The sequence below is a fragment of the Crocodylus siamensis genome, chromosome 5, assembly GCF_052110815.1.
Source record: "Crocodylus siamensis isolate JL-2025a chromosome 5, ASM5211081v1, whole genome shotgun sequence".
Taxonomy (NCBI): Eukaryota; Metazoa; Chordata; order Crocodylia; family Crocodylidae; genus Crocodylus; species Crocodylus siamensis.
The window spans coordinates 14948185-14961773 of NC_143399.1; the positions used below are offsets into that span (position 1 = coordinate 14948185).

Here is a 13589-nt window from a genome sequence, read left to right on the forward strand (position 1 = left end):
CCCTGGGGCTAGCAATGCAGTGAGGATGCAGTTTCTCAAACTGCAAATCTTCTGTGAAACTCAAGTATTGATTTGCAGTGCAACTGCTCTTGTTCAAGGTCTGGCTGACTCAGGAGGAGATCACTGCTCAGTGTTGACTTGAACTGGCATGTCAAATTATGCAAAACTAACTTGCTTTTCTCCTTTGACAGGCTAACTTGTTTAATGGATAAGGGCAATTCAATGGACATAATATCCCTGGACTCTATTAAATTTTGATGCAGTCCCACATGCCATTTTCATAAGACAGAGAAATACGGGCTAGATAGAACCATCGTGAGGTGGATATGTAACCGGCTGAATATCTGCAGGCAAAAATTATCTGTTAATGGACTGATATCAAATTGGCAGGAGGTCTCAAGTGGTTCTACTGGGGTCTTCTCCGAGTCATTGTTTTAACATTTGTATTAATAACTTGGGTGCAGGAATACACAAAATAATAATCATATTTGCAGACACAAGACTGTTGCAAACACTTTGAAGGATAGAATAAAAATTGAAAGGAACCTTAATAAGTTGGAGAACTGAATAGTAGGTAACAGATGCTACACAAAAACAGGTGGGGAAAACTGAACGCACAAATACAGAATAGGGATAATTGGCTTGGCAACATCACTAGGGATTGTATGGTGGGTCACATGAGTCAGCAGTGTGTTGTTAGGGAAAAAAGCAAATGCAATTTTGGGTTGCAGTCACAGAAGCACTGTATGCAAAATGATTGTTCCGTTTTATTGGGTGGTGATTATGCCTCAGCTGGAGTACTATGTCCATTTTTTGGCACTGAATATTAAGGAGGATTTAGAGAAATTGCAAAGGATCCAGAGGCAAGTGCTAATGACAACAAAGGACTTGAACAAAAGCCGTAAGAGGAGCTAGATGTATTTAATGTGGTGAAAAAAAAGATGAAAGAGGAAAATAATAGCAGTTTTCAGATATCTGAAAATCAGCCATACATTTCAAGGAAGAGAAAGGCAGAAAAAATACTCTGCTTTAGACAGAGGGCCGGAAAAGAGGCCTTGGGTTTAAACTGCAGCAGAGCAAATTTAGATTCATTTTTGGGAAAAAAAATATGACTGGAAAAGCAGTACGATGGTTAAACCAGCTGCTTAGGAAAGCAATGAAAGTTCACTTGGGGGTTTTCAAGGAGAAGCTGGAAAAGCATCTGTTTGGCCTGGTTTAGGAACATCAAATAAAATCTTGCATTTACACAGGGGACTGATGATAACCCTTGATCCCTTCAAAGCCTGTCATGCTGTGAGTGAAGTGAAGACAAGTCCATAGAGATCTAAATGGTAGTTCTTCTCAGGGCAGTTGCTTTCTCTAGGATGAAGTAGACCAATGGTTCAGGAAATTATGAGGGAAAAGATACAGTGACAGACAAATGATAACATGTAGGGGAAGAGAGGCAGTGAGACAGCATAGGAAACAACACAGCATCCTCAGATTTGCTGAGGTCTTCTTCAAGGATTTTTTTTCTTCCTCTTTCTGGTGCACCAGATAGGAGGAGAAAACTTGGTTTGTCATGCATCTTTTCCCAATACAAGTCCATTTTCAGATGAAGAAATTGAACAAGAGAAGAATTTAATATTGGAGCTAGGAACAGAACCTTGGAGCTTGCCTTTCTTGTGGTCCTGCACTGTCTTTTGCATAAAAAGATGCCAACTTCCCATGAACATCCTATTGGGTCTAAAGTATCTTCATTTCCCATAAATTTACATGAAAAAGAACCTCCCCCGCTTCCCCCATTTTCTGTCTAAATTGCAACCAGGTGGAAAGGCACAAAGTTCAATCTAAATTTTAATTTTTCGCAGATCTTGTTGATGTTATTTCCTAAATGAGCAATTACTGTTTCTTAATTGCCTGAAACAATAAATATGAAGGTAATTGAAAAAATATGTATGTTTGCTATAAAGCCACTGTTACTTAAACACTTTTCTAGGTGTCAAAACCAGGATTTTCTCATTGCAATATTTTTTTTCTCCTCCATGAAGTATGAAGAAAATCTCAGTAGACATTCACTGACTTTTGGAGGCGCAGCAGAAAGCAGCAGTCCAAAAGGCACGTTTGATATTGAAATGACCAAGTCAGTAACAAAAGGTAAACTGGATTTAGATTTGTAAATGTTTTATGCTTCAATCTCACGTTCATGTTTATTCCACACTACAGTTTTTGCATGCATCTTTCCATTGCAGCAATATTCAAATTAACAGTTAGACAGGGTTAGGATGATGATTTAGCATTGTGGACACCAGGGGTAGGCCCCCGCTCCCCCCCCCGGTGACTTCAGCAGGTTCCAAACAGGTGCAAGGGGTTTGTTTTCCAAGTTCTGTCTTCAAGCTTGCAGTGTCTTATTTTGTTTCTAAGCCCTTCTCTCCATTTGTGTCCTATTGTGAAGAGCATTCTACTCCATAAAGTTTACCTAAGCTTCACACAGATTTTGCAGCTCTGAAAAATATTTCCACTGAAAAATATGTTTGTCCAAAACATAGAGCTGGACATAGAGAAAATGATTTGTGTAACAGGAGGGAGGCCCCACTGACATCTAATTTGTCTGCATAAATGATTGTTTTGGGCCTTAGTCACTTGTTGCAGCCTGCATATGGGCCTTGGCAGATTAGAGAGATATACTTCCGAGTATTTTAGTTAGTAGAAAGTATTGTTGGCAAATGGCAACACTACAGAGACACTTACATCAAGATGCTTTACTGTTTGGATACAGGGCTTCATAATGACTCAAAAAGAGCTGGGTTAGTTGAAGAGTTTGAAGCTGCTGACAGGGATGAGCTGAAGGTGGAGAGTTATACTCTTACCAGGAACCAGGAACGTGGGAAAGCTGCCATTGCTGCTCAGCTTAGAGCAGTGTTGTCCAGGTATGGGGGAATTGCATGATTTACAGTTAATTCTTTTAATTCTGTCCTCTTGCTTTGAGTTAGTTAACTGGGAGAGCACAGTGCACTGTGGACTGTGTATACCTGGAATGCATCAAAGCCAAACCTTTGCCCCTGCATAGACCAAACTTTAGAGTAAACTAAACCAAATTTTAGAGTAAACTGAACTTTATAGATGGTCCTGCAGTCGTCAGATGTACTGAACCTTCACCTGCCAGGCTGCAGGACACCAATGGAGCTATATCATGTGAGCTAATGATCCTGCAGTTCTCCTTGGTAAGGGTTTGGCTACTGGATCTGTATTGAGAAAGTTGACTACACGGATGTTAAATCCTTACCTCTAAACTTCTCTTTGAGGTGTTGCAGTGAAAGCTGTTACAGTGCAGAGGGTGATAGCCGTTCAAAAAACTAGAACTCTTGGTTCCAGAGTGATACCTTTTATTAGACCAACTGGGAAATCGCAAGAAAATTGTCCTTTTCTGCAAGCTTTTGGGATCGAAGTCCCAGTGATATCCTGCTTTTGGGGACTGCATTCAATGCTCCCAATAAGCCCCTCCAGTTCCACTGTAGGTAGACTTGTCTTCCATTATTGACTTTCAGTGCAACATCCATATCATTTATAGCATATTCTCAGTAAGTAAAACTTTCTGTATGCCTAAATAGGCATGCAGAATGAGTGATAACACACAATACGAACAGACACACCAATTTAAGCCACTGCATAAAGGCATTTAAATTTGATTTCACGATCTTATTTTGACTTGTACGACAACTTATGATCTTGCATACAAGGGAAAAAACTAGTCTTATGAATGTGTCAGAATGGCTTTTGTAAATGTCTTGTGCTATGACAGTAGTCTGGGGGAGTTGTGATGTGGAACTGGTGGTTTTGTTTGCTCTTTCTATTAGTGAATTACCTGAGCGAGAAGAAGGAGAAGGAGAAGAAACCCCAAATTTCAGTCACTGGGGACCAGCCCGAACGTAGGTTGACATTTTTATATTATTTTTTCCTGCTTTGGGAATATTTGATGCCTGGGGATTTGAAATCATGGGGGGTGGGGGGGTTATTTTCAAGGACTTTTTATTTTAGAATGCTCTAGAATTGTATTAAGGTAGTTAAACTCCAGGCTTCATTAAATATTATGTATTCTTAAAAGATATTTGGTGGAAAAGGATTATATATTTTGTTTATACAGTTGATTTTTAAGGAGCTTTCCAGCTTCCATGTTGCAGATGAGTTGAAAGTTACTATTCATCTGTACTGCTCTCTGATATACAAGTTACTCTGCTAATCTAAACGGGATAATTCTGAACTGGCAGAATTTGGCTAGGTCAATAGTGTGTTGAATTTAATATAATTCCCATCTATTTGCATAATGTTTAAATTGTTGGATTAATACTGTTCTATAGCCGGAATAGCTTTTTTATTTCTGGCATTGAAATAGAATAGAAATTGTGTGAATATTTACACTATGAAAGTTGACTCCCTTCAGTAAACTTATCTGACATTTAATCAGTGAGGTTTCTGTTTCAGAATTGGTTACTTAAGTTTCATTTTACATCTCCACAAATACAATGGCTACCTGCAGTATTTCCTAAGAACCATGTAAAAACCACTGGCTTAAGTATAATCCGTTAATAAAATTTCAGCACAGGTAATTGCCCAATACACATCAGCTTTTGCTATGAAGTAATCACCTTTAGGAGACTTTCATGAGTCCTTTCTGACCTCTGCCTGGTATACTTGAGTAACAGTGGCTCGATGAGAGACTTTTTACTACTGATATGAATTCAGCTAGAGGGTCGTGATGGGTCCAAGTTCTAAATGTGAAAAATAAACATTTCTGAATACATTATTCTAATACATCGGTAAAATACAGAAGTCGAATTTGTCTGTTTGGCATATTAAGTAATCATGTATATTTAAAGCTTTTGAATTATCCGGTGCTGTTTACTTTTTACAGTGTTGAAATCTGTAGAGATCCTCATGTGTCTCTTGGAATCAGTATTGTTGGTGGTCAAACTGTCATAAAGCGTCTAAGGAATGGCGAGGAACTTAAAGGCATCTTTATCAAACAAGTCCTGGAAGACAGTCCAGCCGGAAGAACAAAGGCCCTTAAAACAGGAGATAAAATACTTGAGGTAAAAGCCTATACACCTGTTTTCCTGCTTAAGAGTAGAACATACCTGAAAAGAACTTTCTAGGGAGAAGAGTGGTTTGGCATTGAATACATCAGACTCTGAGGAGTGCAGTCAAATCCTGTTGTTTTTTTTAAGTTCTTGAATATAAATTGCTTGTTTTAACATCCTGTCTTGGCGCAGTTAATTACTGGATATTTAAAGTTAGAATCAAACAAAGAAAATTTCCTTGGCTTACATTATGTCTTCATAAACTGTTTCATTCATTAATAAGTTATTCCTATAACAGTTGCATGATTTCAGCGATTCCCCCATCAGATGAATTTTAGGTTACATGTACAATGGGTACTCTACTACATGTAGAATCCTTCAGGTGTTAATAGTTTCCTTTGGCAGGGAGAGAGGGGATTTCATTTTCATATATGCTACTTTCAGGGGATAGTATGCTGTTTTATGGTTCTCCCCAAAATCTAGAAAACTGGTCATTCATGTATGTGCTCTCTTGCCAGATATAGTCTTGGAAATTACTTCAACATACAAATTAGCTTATGCTTTGGTAAAGTAAAAGATTTTAGTGATACCAGATATTCTCTAACTTTATTTCTGATGCTTGTACATGAAAATATGGTTCTGAGTTAAGATATTAATGTGCTTTTAATGATCAGCACTGAAAATTATACCCTTAATATGCCTGCTTCTTTAAAAAAGTATTAATATTGTGTGCTTCTGTAGAGCAAACGATTTGCTGACTCCTTCTGTTGTGCTAACTTCACTATGTTATGAACTTCACAGTGTATAAATGCATATGTTCTTTTTGGTAATTTATGAAAATGAATTCTGTTTATTAGGTGTCGGGAGTAGATTTACAAAATGCCACGCATGAGGAGGCAGTTGAAGCTATCAAGAATTCTGGGAATCCTGTTGTTTTTGTTGTTCAGAGTTTGTGTAGCACTCCAAGAGTGAGTTATCCTTTTTATTCTTCTCTCAAAACTTAATACCTCGGCAGTGTGTCTTGTTTGAAACCTAGCCAGATTTCTTTCAGCTAGATCTGGCCATGACTGCAGTTCTCTTTGTACGCCCTGTATGTCAGAATTTCCATTCCGTTAATGTAATTACTACTTTGGATTGATTCTGGTCTTGGATACTGTAGTGTAAGTCCAAAGAGCTCTATTGATGAGCAGGACCAGACCACTTGGCGCTTATGCCAATGTTGTGGAATCTGGCCCCTTGTGTTTTATTTCATTTGTACCGATGGTCTAAAGATACTTCCTATTAATCAACTTTTTTAATACTGTGTAATGTAACTTGATTTTAAAATACCATCCTCCATATGAACTGCATCCCAGAAGGCTTAAAATGTAATTATGAGGATCAGTAATAATTATCTGACAGAAAGAAAAAGCTAAGAGATTCAAGCACCACTGCATTTTCCAGGCAGAGACAAGAAACCGCTCAGTCTCCTAGTAAGGAACAACAGCTATTATAATCAGCCCTCTCAGACTGTCATGCAGTGCAACCCATTAACCACAACCTTGAAAGATCTGGCCCCAAAATGTCCACTGTTTTTCCAGGGACTAGAGTCTCTCATGCTGAGTGCTCACAGCTCCCATTGACCATCAGGGAATTATGGACATTCAGGTCATGTTTTCTGTGGTGAGATTCTCAAAAATAGAGGTCATGGTACACATTCAAGAGAATCATGTAAGGGGTTGATGTCTAAATCTTTTAAGGGCTTCCAGCAAGTCAGTGGCCAAGGTTGGACTGGAATCCAGAATGCCTGTCTTCAGTATTGATGACTGATCTTGCAGTTAATTCATGGAAAAAGAAGTTGATGAAAATTGGCTTAGTCAACATTAAGTGCTTCTAATAGCTAGATGTTTACCATCAGCAGTAGTTAAATTGTGGCCTTAGCACTATTTCTGTATCTAACGCAAGGAACACTGCAAAAAAGCTATATGTGCATACCTTGGTGCTTAAACTTCTCTTCGTTGAAACAATACTTACTGCACCAATCATAAATTTCTCTGTTATCTCCTTTGATCAATAATAAAAGACTCAGGTATTGGTTTAGAATAGGAATCATTGTGTTTATGCATTGGGGATTCATCCAAAATGCAGTTTTCAGAATACTTGGAGTGTCATTTCCACAGCTTTTGGTTTTATTAATAATTGCTGTTGCTTGCTCTGGGGTGGTATATATGTGTTTCAAACCAATAACTTGCATAGTATCTGTATTCCCCTCTGAGTCTTAACTATATTGTCACAGTAAAATACCATTCCTATATTTTGAAAAACACAGCATTTTTATGTACCTTACTGGGCACTTCTACATGCCACCCTATGGCAACATAGCAATGTGCTGTTGCTGTACGGCGCGCTGTGGCAACATAGTGATTAAGTGGGTCTACATGGCAGTAATATTACTGTAGTTCCGCGCTTCCCCGTTGTAGCGTACCATTATGGCAATGTAGCAGCAAAATCTAATCATTCACTGCGTGCATGGCACAGTAGGGGCAGTCACTGCACCACGCCTTAGTTAGTGCTTCCTTTTGGAGGGCAGGAAGTACTAAAAGAAAGTACAGTACTAAAACACAGTGCTGTAGCAATGTTGCTGTACAGCGATGTATAGACACACCCACTAACAAAAATGTTCTGAATTATTTTAATTGACAAATATAATATATTAAAGAATTATACATTCTTGCTTATTATGAAACATTCAAAAACACTGATCAACTTTAAGCAATTCAAGAAGCTCAGGCCCTTATTTAATCAGGAGTCAATAAGGTATGTGCGAGTGAATGTTAAAAAAAGTATTGGATAGACTGGTAACACTTAATATTATTGGATTGTGTTTTCAGTTGCTTACAACTTTGTCAGTCCTTATCCATTTGTGTTGAAATTTTCCATTTTGGGGGCCAGGCGTGGATTGAATATTTTGGAAAATGTCATGCAAAATGTCTCAGCCAGTTCCAAGAATTAGACTAGAGGAAATATGCATCCTTTAGCCTATGTTACAATCTCTCAATCTCTCTTTTGAGCAACTTGAACACCTCCACAGAGCAGGGACTTGGCATTTGTCAATGTATCCACCTTGTCATGTATCCACAGGTGCATATCGAGCAGGTCCAAGGAGGTGATCCTCCCCCTCTATGAGGCACTGGTCAGGCCGCAGTTGGAGTACTGTGTCCAGTTCTGGGCGCCGCACTTCAAGAGAGATGTGGACAACATGGAGAGGGTCCAGAGGAGGCCACCCACATGATCATGGGGCAGTAGGGCAGGCCCTATGAGGAGAGGCTACGGGACCTGAACCTGTTCAGCCTCCACAAGAGAAGGCTGAGGGGGGATCTAGTGGCCTGTTTCAAACTAGTCAGAGGGGACCAGCAGGCATTGGGGGAGTCCCTGTTCCCCCGAGCATGACCAGGAATGACCAGGAATAACGGTCACAAGCTGGCAGAGGCTAGATTTAGGCTAGATATCAGGAGGCGCGACTTCATGGTCAGGGCGGCTAGGATCTGGAACCAGTTTCCAAGAGAAGTGGTGCAGGCTCCTACCCTGGCGGTCTTTAAGAGGAGGTTAGAGGAACATCTTGCTGGGGTCATTTGACTCCAGTACTCTTTCCAGTACACCACAGTCTCCGAGTTTTTTAATGAGAACGGGGTGAGGGAGAGTGTCGAAGACCTTCCTAAAGTCCAGAAAGACTATGTCCACCATGACACCTGTGTCTACGGATTTTGTGACCTGGTCATAGAAGCCCACCAGGTTGGTCTGACAAGACATGCCTCTAATGAACCCATGTTGGTTGCCCCTAAGCATAATCTTCCCTGCTGGCCCCTCGTGGACATGTGCCAGGATAATTCTCTCAAAAAGCTTACCTAGGACCGAGGTAAGACTGATTGGCCTGTAGTTACCTGGGTCCTCCTCCTTCCGTTTTTGAAAATGGGAACCACACTGGCCCTTTTCCAGTCCTCTGGCACCTCACCAGAGCACCACGAGTGCTCGTAAAGCCAAGCCAGGGGTCCCACAATGACCTCAGGCAATTCCCTCAGTACTTGAGGGTGGAGATCGTCCAGACCAGCTGATTTGAATACATCCAGTCCCTCCAGAAGTTCCCTAACTAGTTCCTCACTAACCCTTGGCCTAGGTGCGCCTCCCCTGGGATATAAGGGGGGCCTAGAGGGGGGTGGCTGTTCTGGCCCCTGCTCAGGAAAATGGAGGCAGAGAAATCGTTAAATATATTAGCGATGGTCGTCTGGTGTGATGACCAAATTTCGACCCTACCAACTATGAAACTGTGAAAAGAGGCAAGACACAGGTGTCGAGCCCAGACTTTTATGATTTACATCTCAAAGCACTTTATTTTAGGGCATTTATACATGTGCTTTGGGAGTGGGGGAGGTAGGGGGCTTCAGTTACAGCAGCTTTGTGAGCCACTCTAATTAAAGCACCTGGAGCATCACGTGCATCAGTGTCCCCATGCTCAAAAATGGCAGCAGTGGCTCTTGTTGAATCTGTAGTTAAAGTGCCCTTGCCATCATTTTTCAGCACAGGGATGCTGATATGTGTGATAGTGGAGTCTGTTGGAGCACAGTAATTACCACGCTGCAGCAGACTCAAGTAATCGAGTCTGCTCTGATGCTGTAACTGCAGCATGTAAAGCAGCCTCGTTGCACCTGTCTATCTGGTTGCTCGCAATAGTGCAATATAGAGTCGCACCTATACTGCTCGAGGAGATGCAGAAGGGAGGAGGATGGGACATGGACTGGCAATAGGTCATCTTGGATTTTCTGACTTCTTCGATTTTCCCTTCAGTCTGTATCTCATGTTTACATGGCTTGCTCTACTGCACATTCTCATTCATTTCTTTGTTTCACTGAGGCTTTGGGAGCTGGACTGAACTGGCTTTCCTATGGTTTTGGAAAGTGTTAATTTGATGGGATTTATGGCCTTATGAACCTTACTGTTTTAGAAAGGCGGCTTCCTTATTTCCTTGCTTTGTCATTTTGGAATATTGCTGCCACTGTCCTTTTTTCATTTCATCTTGGTTTATGCTTTTCACTAACGAGGCTGCTTTGTTTTTACATCTTAACTAAGAAAATTAACACAAATATATTTATTGCAGCAAAACTACATCTAATACATTCAACTACAACAGTCATTGCTATATAGCGAAAGCTATACATACTGTGTTTGGATGATCTATTTTAAGGCCTCTTGTATAATGCCTCCTTTCAGGCCTTTTGCTTTGTTTGGTTTGATCTCTCTGATGGTTTAGCTGGATGCATTAATTGCTTTCTTTACCCTGCTGACCAGGCTGTCTTCAAAAGTTCACTCTGCGGTCACTCAGAACAGGCTTGGGTGCCTTTAGCTTTAGCCATACATCTGCAGCTTTGCGTAGGCCTCTCGAACAAGGCCAGAGTTGGCAACAGCTCTATGTAATGCAGAGGTTTTGTGTGGGGAAAAAATGGTGCGAGTCCATGTAATTATGGAAGATATCAGAATGCATATGCACATGACTTATGTATTAACATTGAACAGCCAACCTCAATTTTGGCATTTCCTAGCTTTTGAGTGTTTTGCAGACTTCGTATTCTTTTAACGTAGGTCTGTTTATTGTTTTTTCTGATTATAAAACATGAACAACTGTTATGTTTTGCAGATGGTTTCTTCGGTGCAACCTAAGAAAAATAAAGTCCACAAAGACCAGGAACCAGAAGGGGAAAACCAGAATGAAAAGGTATTCTTTCTATTTGGAGTCATGTTATGAATATTACCACCCCCCACACACACACCACTTATTTTTAAAAAAAATTTTTTAGTAAAAGGGGTAAAGTAAAATGTTTACAAAAACACAATGATACATTTTGTAACAAAATTGGATAATACTCACTGAAAGTAATATTTACTGGTTTTATATAGCTCTTTTATAATAAAGATCAGAATTTTTTTATGGAAGCAAATAAGCTGAAGATTGTGAAGATTAGCTGCTCCTTCTTCCAGAGTTGATAGGAAAATTTGGGAAAAAATACTGTTCACCAATTCCAAAATATTCTTTTCTGAAATAACTTGGGTTTGGTGAAGATCCCTTCCTGGATTCTTGGTGGGTGTGGTGCAGAGCTAAGCACTTTGGGAACTTATGGGCTCTATTTTGAGGCTTGCATTGGAACTGCTTTGTAGATTTTCCTGAGGGTCCCAGATAACGAGAGTTCCCTGGAGGAACCGAGGGAAATCAGCAGAGAGGGGCCAAGGAGCTTCGGTTTGCTGGACATTGGAAAAAAGTTTGGTTTCGTTTCAGATTACCTTTGACTCTCCTCTTTGCGGTAGATTTGCCATTAAGTAAAAACACTGGAGAAGTAGTTGTTGTTTCTTTACAGTTGCAAGATTACAAGACAATTCTTTATATTAATGGATTGATTGGTCAGTGCACTAGTTTGAGGTTGCTAGGCAGGGTAAGTCTCTATTCAAACAAAATAGTTGCTGACATGGTCTCACTGTTAAGACTGCTTACAGAGTTTCATCTATTTCCTGACTTTCAATTAAGAGACTTTTAAAAATAAACCCCCCAAATTTTATGCTTGGTTACCTAACTTTCAACACCTGAATAAGGTCCTGATCAAGTGCATGCTGAAATTCAGACAGCTGAATTAATCCCATCTTTATTTGATGTAGCACTTAAACAAGTGCTTAAGTTGCACTGAACTCAGCAGGATGTAGATATCTGAATGGTCTTAGTATTTCGAGTCCAGTCTTACTGATCTGGATTATTTTGCTTTCAGTGGGAGCTGTGGGTGTCCAGCATCTCCGAAAATCACTGATTTGGATACCTAAGCTTTGGCACAAATATCAAACTCGGATGCCTTGTAGTTTTTATTAATGAGCTAAAGAGAGAGGTAGTTTCATAGATTTCATAGACATTAGGGCTAGAAGGGACATCGGAATATCATCGAATCCAGCCCCCCGCCCAAAGGGCAGGAAGTCAGCTGGGGTCATAGGATAAGCATCCAATTTGCTCTTGAAGGTGTTCAGTGTAGGTGCTTGAACCACTTCTGATGGCAGACTGTTCCAGACCTTGGGGCCGTGGACAGTAAAGAAATTCTTCCTTACATCTAGCCTGAATCGGTGCTGCAGCAGTTTATGACCGTTCGACCTCGTCATCCCTTGGGGCGCTCTGGTGAAGAAACGTTCCCCCAGATACCGGTGGTCACCCCGGTAAACTTGTAGGTGGCCATCAGATCACCCCTGAGCCTGTGCTTTTCCAGGCTAAAGAGCCCCATGGCTCTCAGCCTGTCGTTGTAAGGTCTGTTTTCCTGACCTCTGATCATGTGTGTGGCTCTTTTCTGGACTCTCTCAAGCTTCTCCACATCCTTTTTGAATTGTGGAGCCCAAAACTGGACGCGGTACTCCAGCTGCAGCCTCACCAAGGCTGAGTACAAGGGAGTTAGCCATATTAGTTTGAAGTCAGGTAGATGGCAGGGCAAAGTGGCACCATATTTGGTGGGGATCACCCTTTTTGGTGGGAATCACCCTCCCCAAGTGCCACTCTGACCCCCTTCTCCTGCCTGATCTACTGCTCTGCTTGCTGCTTGCTGCCTTATCAGCTACTGTGCTGCCTGTCCCTTCCCTGATGTGCTGCATGCCACGTTCAGAAGCTGCCCATGCCCAGTGCCACAGGTTGGCCACTGCTAGACTAATTAATTCAGAGAGGAGTAAACTTTCATGAGCAACAGCTTGCTTTGTCAGAGGCTATGAAAGAAGCATCTGACAAAGTGAGCTTTCACTCATGAAAGCTTATGTGTGCCTGAATTAGTTCAGGGGTGTCAAAGATCTGGCTCATGGAGCCCTGTGATCCAGACTGTTGGGCAGTCTACCAGAAGTTGGTGGGGGGCGCCAGGAGGCAGGGACCCTGAGGCCTGATGGACTCGGTGATCGGTGGCAGGGACGAAAACAAGGGTGTGCAGATACAGCTGCGCTCACCCTTTGTCTGCTGGGCTCTTGCTGTTGCTCCCAGACCTGCTGCAGCTGTTACCGGCCCTGCAGATCTGGCTCAGGAAGAGCCCTACCATCTGGCTCCAGCCAGGCATGGGTTTGATACTGAGCTGATGTTTAAGTTGCCATTCTGCCCTGCTTTTTATCTGTTTTATTAATATCTTAGAGTAGAAATCTGCTTTGGGGACCTGAGGTAGGGATTGTGGCTTGGTACCCACAGGGCTGTGCAACAGAGTTTAGGATCGTGTTGCTGTATGTGTTGGACTAAAGTGAAATCAATTTAGCTTGGCTTCTTGGGATATGCTGAACCATTTGTGTGTGAACTAACTCAGTACTCTGATGTTGACAGGCATACTCAAAGGCCCTTAGAAAGTGTTTGGCAGACTGCTTTCGAATGATTCAGAATCTGTGGGTTTTCATGTTATCGAGCGAAACGAGGAAGGTATTTATATTAAAGCTTCCCTGGCAGTGAGTAATATTCGTAATAAAGCAGTTACAGTACTCCTTTCTTGGTTGTGTTATCTATTTTTCTAATCT

The 13589-nt window shown here is 41.2% G+C and overlaps 1 protein-coding gene across 5 annotated transcripts in view; it reads left to right on the forward strand.

The window, feature by feature from the left end:
• PATJ (PATJ crumbs cell polarity complex component) overlaps nucleotides 1-13589 on the forward strand; it is a 238175-nt gene that overhangs the window by 87383 nt on the left and 137203 nt on the right. For all 5 annotated transcript variants that reach the window (XM_090047201.1, XM_090047198.1, XM_090047196.1 and 2 more), the window contains 6 exons: nucleotides 2031-2136; nucleotides 2759-2909; nucleotides 3837-3908; nucleotides 4892-5069; nucleotides 5915-6025; nucleotides 10726-10803. In XM_090047201.1, the coding sequence (XP_089903327.1) occupies nucleotides 2031-2136; nucleotides 2759-2909; nucleotides 3837-3908; nucleotides 4892-5069; nucleotides 5915-6025; nucleotides 10726-10803 (696 nt within the window). The remainder of the gene's footprint in view (nucleotides 1-2030; nucleotides 2137-2758; nucleotides 2910-3836; nucleotides 3909-4891; nucleotides 5070-5914; nucleotides 6026-10725; nucleotides 10804-13589) is intronic.